Source organism: Diceros bicornis, chromosome 6 (genome assembly GCF_020826845.1).
Source record: "Diceros bicornis minor isolate mBicDic1 chromosome 6, mDicBic1.mat.cur, whole genome shotgun sequence".
NCBI classification, from domain to species: Eukaryota; Metazoa; Chordata; class Mammalia; order Perissodactyla; family Rhinocerotidae; genus Diceros; species Diceros bicornis.
The window spans coordinates 35,743,797-35,752,535 of NC_080745.1; the positions used below are offsets into that span (position 1 = coordinate 35,743,797).

At 54.3% G+C, this 8,739-nt stretch overlaps 1 protein-coding gene across 1 annotated transcript; it reads left to right on the forward strand.

The window, feature by feature from the left end:
- The first annotated feature begins 636 nt into the window (after positions 1–636).
- NODAL (nodal growth differentiation factor) lies at positions 637–7,656 on the forward strand. The gene is made up of 3 exons (XM_058543264.1): positions 637–862; positions 5,027–5,724; positions 7,351–7,656. The coding sequence occupies exons 1-3, from the start codon at positions 667–669 to the stop codon at positions 7,501–7,503; spliced, it is 1,047 nt and encodes a 348-aa protein (XP_058399247.1). The 5' UTR covers positions 637–666; the 3' UTR covers positions 7,504–7,656.
- Positions 7,657–8,739: the final 1,083 nt, after the last annotated feature.

Here is an 8,739-nt window from a genome sequence, read left to right on the forward strand (position 1 = left end):
CCGGCCACCAGACCCTCTGTTTTCCCTGGGAGAGCACTTGAAGCAGGTGTTCTGGGCCTTGTCTGGAGCTCACCTTCTTTGTTCCAGCCACTCCGGGTACCCAGCAGTTTCCCAGAGGCCAGCCCTCCAGACAAGCCTTGCCAGATAAGGCCAAGGGTGCTCCCAGAAGCCTTCTGGACAGTGTCCTGGAAGGCTGCACCGGTGAGGCTGGGCTGAAGTCTCCCAGGCCAGTGTACACAGCACCCTGCCTGAGAGCCCCCAGGGTCCCCGCCATTGCCTACCTGCTCCTTGTTGAGCCTGCTCCATCTGGAGCGTGAGAGGGCAGGGATCCCAGGTGAGGCAGAGAAGGAAAGCCACAATTCTGACCTGGGAGTTAGTTTGCCAGAGACAAGCTCACTGTGTCTCAGGAACAAGGCCTTTAGTATCTGCAGTAGCAGAATGCCAGGGTCCCTGGACCTAACGGCTCCTCCAGCTTTGCGGGTCTCCTCCCTGCCAGGCTCAAGTCTCGCCCGCCCCAGCAGGGGGTCCCTCTGGGGGGGCCACCGGGGGGGGTGGGTATATATAATCGTAAAGCTTTCCCCAGGCAGGAAGGGCGGGGGCGGGGCGGCTGCGAAGGCCCAGGATATAAGAAGTGGAGGCGCGGCTCCTCGGCCCGGCCAGCCCACCATGCACGCCCACCGCCTGCCCTTCCTCCTGCTGCACGCCTGGTGGGCCCTGCTGCAGGCGAGCGCCGCGACGGTGGCCCCCGTGCCCCCACGTACGCGGGGGCAGCCCTCGTCGCCGTCCCCTCTCGCGTATATGCTGAGCCTCTACCGCGACCCGCTGCCCCGGACAGACATCATCCGCAGCCTGCAGGCGCAAGGTAGGCAGCCCTGCCCCGCCCCTCCGAGCACCCCGGGGCGCCTCGGGCCGCGTCCTGCCTCCGGACTCCGGAGGGGCGCTGGAGCCGGCCGGGGCCTGCGGCTGCGCGCTGGGCACGTCGCGGTCGAGGGCGGACCGACGCGCTCGGAGGGCGCGTCCAGGGTCCGGGTCTGGGGGCGTCTCGACGCCTGCATTGGCTCTGGGCGCAGGGTTGGTGGATGGCGGGGATTCTGCCGTCGGGGGTGTGTCCCGGACAGGGACCTCTGCGTTCCAGGTTCTGGTTTAGGGTGGGTAGGTCGCGGTACTGTAGGGTGGGAGCCCGATTGTGCTACTTATCCGTGAGATCTTGTTAAATTACATAATCTCCGGCGCCTCAGTTTCGCGTCTGTAGACCGGGGGACCAGTAGCTCCCTTGTAAGTCTGTGGCGAGGGTTAGGTGACAAAACACATAAAACGTTTAGCACAAAAACCAGGCATAGTAACAATAAGTGGTCGTTATTATTGCTACAATTATTTTGTCTTGCTGAGTTTTTTTTTTTTTTTTCTTTTTGCGAGTGAGAGTGAATGGGTGCCCGAGTCTGGAGTTGGGAGTGTCTCAGGCTGAGAGCTAGCTTCGAAACCCGGTATCAAGCGTGTCATTTCAGGGATTAGAGTTCGGAGATCCGGGATTAGAGATGGGGCGCCCCGAAGTCAAGAATTGAGGCAGGCTTGGGTTCTCGAGCCCGGGCTGGGTCTGCGTCGGTGTCCCGGATGACTCCGAGTTCAGGGCCTAGATTTGGAGGCGGGGGGGGACCATAGTGACCTAGCAGTATCGCCCCCAGGACCGGGCGGCGCGTTCTGGGTACCGGGCGCGGCGGACAGGTGGGTGTTGAGCAGAGGGAGCCCTTCCCGTGGGGTCTCCTTCCCGCGGAGTCCCCTTTCCTCCGTGCAATCCACATCCTGGCGCCTGGTGTGTGTGTAGGGGGACAGACCCCTGCAGCTCTGCGCCTCCCTCCGCCTGCTGCGGGCCAGACGGCCTCCCCGGGGCTGGGGCGCAATCCACATCTGATAATCTGATCCGGCTGGCCACCCGCCGGCCCCGTGTGGTCTGGGGGTTGGGGCTCCTAGCTCCCTGGCCTGCCGCATCTGGGGTCAGACGGCCGATGACCCTCTCCGGAAGGGTCATCTGAGGACCAGCCAGACTAAGGACACCCGGGGGGCGGGGCAATTTGAAAATTACTGGAGTGCTAGGCCTCTCTGCCAGAAAGCGGGAGCGGGGCGGGAGCGAGGCTGGGCAAAGGGGGGACGCGCTTTTCCCGTTCAGCCCCTCCTTCCGGAGAATTCCCAAAGGTTTGTGGTGATTCCATCGTCTGGGAGTCTGGAAAACTGAGTGCTGGGCCCTCAAACCCTGCTTCCCATTTCCTGTGTGTCCCTGGCACATCTGTTGATTCCTCTAGTTTTCTCTTTTGTTAAGGGACTGGCTTTCTTTCTGCTTCATCTGTGTGGTAAAATGTACAGAACAAAATTTACCATTTTAACCATTTTTAAGTGTGCAGTGGCATTAAGTACATTCACATTGTTGTGAATTGGCTTGTTTTTTACAAACAGCAAGAAAAGCCTGCCTGGAGGGAAACTGATGGGAAAGGGCTGTCCCAAGCCCGCTCCTTTCCCTCTTGGGTTTCTTTGTAAGCTGTGCCAAGAGAGCGGGCAGTGGGTGTTGGAGTCTAACCACATTGGGTTTGTGTCTTCAGCTGTCACTGTTTAACCTCCTTCACCTTGGACCTTCGGTTTCCTCATCTGCAACGTGGTGCTAACGGTAGGCAGGGTTTAAGGAGACAGTGCTTGTAAAACTGTTGGCAGGGGAAGCAGTTAGTGGAAGTTACCCTTATAATTTATAATACTGCAGAGTGGGCACTTGGTGTCACACCCACACCCTCCTTTTCTGCGGAGCCCCTAACCCTAACTCAGCCTCAGCACTCTGTTTGAGGGGAAGGAAACCCAAGGGCAGGAGCCCAGCCCCTTCCTTCTTTAGGATTGGAGATGGGTCAAGATATCCCGGGGGCCTGTGTGGCCAAGTCTGCATTCAGTGCATGGGTGGGTTTCAGGGTGTCCGTGGACCCCTTCCTCATACCCCCCCAAAATCACATTTATTGTATAAGTGGGAGATGCAGTTTTTTCTGGGGAGAGCATTCTTAGCTTTCCTTAGGCCTCAGTGACCCCTCAAAAGATGAGACACCCTATTCTAAGATGAACCAGAGCCAGATCTAGGAGAACCTATCAGCACTGTGTCCCAGGGAGCCCTTGGCTGGGGCTGGGGTTGTGGAGTCCCCTCCATACACACTGCCCATCCCCGTGACAGATGGCTTCGTCCCCTGTCCAGGTCCCTCACTGCCAGGGCACCTTCATCTCTAACTTTGGGCCTGGGCAGTAAGCAGGAGGGGTTGATGACGGACAGCGCTGATTGCTCTTTGGCAGTTGTGCTGGGCCAAGTTGACACACATTATCTCAGTAAATCTCAAAACCCTGTGAGGTGGAGACTGTCACCATCTCCCTCTTACAAAGAGGGAAACTGAGGCCCAGAGAAGGCCTCAGAGAGTAACCTGCCCAATGTTAAACAGCACGTGGCAGAATTTGGACCATCCAGGAGCCACCAGGGCCCCTGCTCTTAACCACGGAGCTGGAATGCCTCCCTCTGAAATGCCATTTGTGGATACTTGTGATAATATGTTTTTATCTCCTGGTGCAGGTGGCCAGGAGTTGCTACATGTCCCACCTAATCCCCGGGGGTGCTGCAATGGGCAGTGGACCATGTTAGCCTCCTCCCCACACCTCTGGGGAGAGTCGCTAGTCAGGGGCCGGTTATTGTCCCCTGCAGGTGCTAATGAGGAGGGAAGTGGAAATTAAGTGAAAAAGAACAGCTAGAGAAGGGCTGGGAGAAGCTGCCAGGAGGCTGATCTGGGAATTGCCCCCTTCCAATGCAGGCTGGGTTTCCCAGAGAAATTCACTTACTCTCTGCCCAAAGATGCCCTATGAGACAATAAAGCAATAAACTGTTACGTGGTCTGCCCAGAGTGGACCTAAATCAGAGAGCATTACTACCTCCGGGATCCATTCATGAAAGGATTACTGTTTTTATTTCTAAGGAATAACCCCTGACTTTTATTTAGCAATAAACCTTCAAACCTCTTTATTTCCCTGGGTCCTCGTGATAATACAGAGGTGGGTAGCGCATTACTATTCCCATTGCAGAGTAAAGGAAACTAGGCTTGAAAAAAGTTAAAGACCACTTTTAGGTGACCTGAAAATCCACAAATACGTGCTATTCCCAGACATCAGACCAAATTAGTCCAGGACTAAAATAAATGGAATGTGCTCCTGTACTCCTCTTCTCCAGTTTGGGTTTAGTTGTCTTGTGGGTGGAATGAGCTGGCTGTGTGTGTGAATGACCTGGGGCAGGAGGGGTGGGCGCCCTGCAGGGAGGTGGGGGAGACCTCTGGGTGGATGAGTGTCAGGTCAGTGCAAAGTCAAGCTTAGAATGCCTTTAGAAGCCTATTTGTAAGGTTGCCAACAACTCCTGAAGTTTCGGCCTCCATCTTTAGGAAATGGCGGGGGAGAGGGTGGCCAGTCTTTGGCTTCTGTTGCCTGTTCCCGCCGAGAGCCCCGAGCCTTTCCATGAGTGAGTGCGCACAACTTTGTTGTGCCTGTGAACAGGCCTTTCCAAAGAGAAAACAGAGCCTGGGAAGGCGACTGGCTCCAGGGTCACAGGGTGAATTTAGGTCAGAAAGCTCAGGGCTTGGCCTCAGACTGTGAGTATGAGGGGAGAGAGGACGGGGGAGACGAACTCACTTTTTACCAGTTGTTGTCTGGCTGCGGAGCCTCTTGAGGGGAGCAGCGGAACAGTGGGTTGGGGTTTGGGCTTTGCAGTTGGGCAAATCCAGGTTTATCTTTGGCTCTGTCTGCCACCCCCCAATGACACCTTTGGGCAGTGATTTAACCTCTCTGAGCCTCAATTTTCCTCATCTTTAAAATGGACTCAATAACAGTCCCAGCTCATAGGGCTGGGTGAGGATTAAGAGAGATGATTTACATAAGGTCAAGGCTCAAACAGGAGCTTTGGTTGTTACCCCGACTGCAGATGCAGGAGGCCCCCACTCACCCTGCTTCCTTCCTGGTTTTTCCCACCCAGATGTGGAGGTGGATGGGCAGAACTGGACCTTTGCTTTTGACTTCTCCTTTCTGAGCCAAGAAGAGGATCTAGTGTCAGCTGAGCTCCGGCTGCAGCTGTCCAGCCCTGTGGACCTTCCCCCTGACGTCCCGCTCTCCATTGAGATTTTCCACCAGCCGAAGCTGGACGCGGATCAGGACCCAGTCGACTGCCTGGAACGTCTTCGGATGGACCTGTTCACTGTCACTCAGTCCCAGGTTACCTTTTCCTCGGGCAGCATGGTCCTGGAGGTGACCAGGCCCCTCTCCAAGTGGCTGAAGCACCCTGGGGAGCTGGAGGAGCAGATGTCCAGTTTGGCTGGAGAGTGTTGGCGGCGGCCTCCCACACCACCTGTCACCAATGCGCTCCTCATGCTTTACTCCAACCTCTCCCCAGAGCAGAGGCGGCTGGGCGGCTCCACCTTGCTGTGGGAAGCTGAGAGCTCCTGGCGGGCCCAGGAGGGTCAGCTCTCCCGGGAGAGGAGCAGGAGGCACCGTCGACATCACTTGCCAGACAGAAGCCAACTGTGTCGGAAGGTCAAGTTCCAGGTGGACTTCAACGTGATCGGATGGGGCTCCTGGATCATCTACCCCAAGCAGTACAATGCCTATCGCTGCGAGGGCGAGTGTCCGAACCCCGTGGGGGAGGAGTTCCATCCCACCAACCACGCATACATCCAGGTGCGAGGCCAAGGCATGGGGGAGGGGAGGCAGTAAGCTGTGGCGGAGAAGTGGCTGTACTGCCAGATCAGGGCGACAGGTCTCCAGCTTTGCTTCTAAGTTACTGTGTTCATTCCTGCACTTATTGAAGCACCCACAACGTGCCAGGTCCTGTGCTGGGTCCTAAGGATGTGGAGATGACCAATGACAGCACCCTCAGAGAGCCAACGTGGAGTGCCATGCCCCATTGGGTAGCCTTGAACACATTCCTTTCCTGGGACTTTTTCCTTGTCTTTCATAAAATTAGGAGTGGAGGGTATAGACCAGAGGGTCTCAGCTCCTCCCCAGCCCTGACATTCTAGGAAAGGAAGTTCAGAATCTGGAGTTTGGGGATAAACAGGCCTGGGTTTGATTCCTACTTATTAGCTGTGTAATATTGATCAAGTTACTTACTCTCTCTGAGCCTCAGTTTTTTCCCACCTGTAAAATGGGGATAGCAATGCCATATTTCATAGGGATGTTGCAGGTTAAATGAGATGATATGCATACCGCATGTATAGCAGTTGGCAGATAACAGGCATGTTTGATGTTGTATTATCTTTCCTAGAAGTCTGTGATTAACTGATGAAACGGGGGCCACGTTTATAGGGCCGTGGTTGAGATAGTATTGTTCCAGCCACTGTACTTTCGCTGCCTAAAACAGGAGTTGGACATCCATTTTACAGGAGTACTAAGGCCAGAGGCTACCACCACGCGCCACTATCAACCTAAGGTCTAGAAGGTGGTGGAGAGGAATGGAAGGAGAATGAGACGGAGAAAGCAGAGAATAGAACCTAATATGGTGGCCCTGCCCTGCTCTCAAAGGTCATGTGGGACCAAAGTGTTTTTACTTTACCCCATGAAGCCTAGACTGAGAATGTCTTGGACCTGTAGTACATCCTCCATGCCAAGCCTCAGGGGGGTTTCAGAGGCTCTGGGGAGCATGTGGGCGCTGAGCTCATGCAAGGGAGGCACTGGTGGGGGCCAGTGCCCGGGAGGACCTGTCCTGGGCAGAGCCCCTCCTGAGCCTCTCCCAGGCCCCTCTGCTCCACCAGCCTATCTGCAGCATGATCAGAGGGAGACACAGACCCAGAGAGTCCCAGGCGCCAACTCTGACGCTCTGATTTAGAAAGACGTCGCTGGCCCCTGGGACAGGGCGCAGTTCCAGAATGCCCAGGGGTTGTTACCTTTTCCCCCACTGACTCTGTTTGCCCTTCTCTGGGCAGCAAAGCAAATCCCACAAGAATTTCCGCATGACTGTCTTCTGCTTCATATTTCTGGAACTAAACCAGGAGTTTCTTGGAATATCTTTTAAATTGGTATTCACTCTAGACCAGAACAATAGGAGAATATCTAAGTTAGCTACTGCTCTACCCAGATACAGCTTTTAGAAATCTGTTTAAGGACTGTTTAAAAATAGAGAAAGTTATTTTAGGTGTGAAGAGTTGATGACGTATTGGCATACTGATTCCTTTAAGAAAACAATCTCTTCTATTTTTGTACCCAGAAACTGATTTTAACTCCACTGTTTTTCACCCTTACCCAGAAATGACGCTTTTCTGACCTGACCATCGGCATGTGACTTGACCCCCATTTTCCCTTTCACAGAGCCTGCTGAAACGGTACCAGCCCCACCGGGTCCCTTCCACCTGCTGTGCCCCAGTGAAGACCAAGCCATTGAGCATGCTGTACGTGGACAACGGCAGAGTCCTTCTAGACCACCACAGAGACATGATCGTGGAAGAATGTGGGTGCCTCTGAGGAGATCCTGGAGGGGTGCTGGTGTGCCTGTGCCCTGGAGGTTGGGAAGCTCCTGGAAGACACGCGAACCATCTGATCCAATGAGGAGAAACAAAGAAGGAATGTTGCTCTGTCCACAGACCTGAGGAGAAAGGGCTGCCCACCCTGTTCATGAAGGCTCCACGGAGTCTGGCTAAACACACAGGCTGCTGTCAGGAGAGAGAGGAGGAAGCCTGTGACCCGGGCTTGCTGGGTTTTCTCTTTACCAAACAGACAGTGGCAGTAAAAGCACTAGTGCGAGGGTTCTTTACCTTTTTTTTAACCTGTGAACCTCTGGAAATTATATGCAAAAAGTTGGGGCATATGTACATTTATTTTTGAGGTGGGACAAGGTTGTTTATAACTTTTATGTATTCTCAAAAGTGGTCTTTGATACCCACCCCTCCAAAAGATTAAGTATTACTGTACTGTGTTAAATTAAGAACAGTCAGTGGGTTCTTGTTACCTCAGGCTGGGTCGCGGAGCCCCCACATCTTTCTGGCTGGCCAGTAGCAATCTGTTGGCCTTGTCCAGAGGCTCCCTGGAGTAGATCTCTGCTAATGAGTTGCACAAACAATAAAGCCTTTGTACGGTCCTTCTAGGCCAGCTGGTGCCTTTGAAGGGCGAGGCAGGAACTCGTCCAAGAGAACTGGCCACGTTGGACTACAGAAGCTGGAGCCCTCGGACATCCCTGAGCCGGTCTGCTTTGGCAGACACAATCCGAGTCTATTAAAGCTGGTGACAGTTCACCTCCATCTCTCAATGTGTGCTATTAATGGGGTCCCTGAGTTTCCTATCCAGTGGGGTGAAGGCCTTGCCCTGGGTGGCAGGAGACTTGGGTAATGGTTGCAGCTCAGCCAGAGAAGCGGTGTGACCTCGAGTGAGTAATTCACTGCTCAGCCTTGTCCCATGAAATGAAAGCAGTGGATCCTAAGGCATTCCTGTTAAATGTCCGTTGGCAGGCTCAGAAGAGCCATGAGCTTTAAGCCATGGACTGTCCTCTGGGCCGTAGCCCCATCTCCCTCTGAAGCTTGTAAAGCCTGCTAAGCCCAGGCCCTGCCGCATCCCCTTTATCTAACCTTTTATCAGCTCCTTAGCTGCTTAGGGTTCTAAGACTGGCTTATTGCAGGTTCCACGAAGCAGGACAGCAAAGGGAACCCAAGCCTTCTTGTAGGAAGCTCTACCACCAACAACACCTGAGAACAAGTCTTTGCCTTC

Coding starts and splice junctions, on each gene's coding strand:
- NODAL (XM_058543264.1), top strand. CDS start 667: ATGCACGCCCACCGCCTGCCCTTCCTCCTGCTGCACGCCTGGTGGGCC. Junction 863..5,026: donor CCGCAGCCTGCAGGCGCAAG/GTAGGCAGCCCT, acceptor TTTCCCACCCAG/ATGTGGAGGTGGATGGGCAG. Junction 5,725..7,350: donor CCAACCACGCATACATCCAG/GTGCGAGGCCAA, acceptor TCCCTTTCACAG/AGCCTGCTGAAACGGTACCA.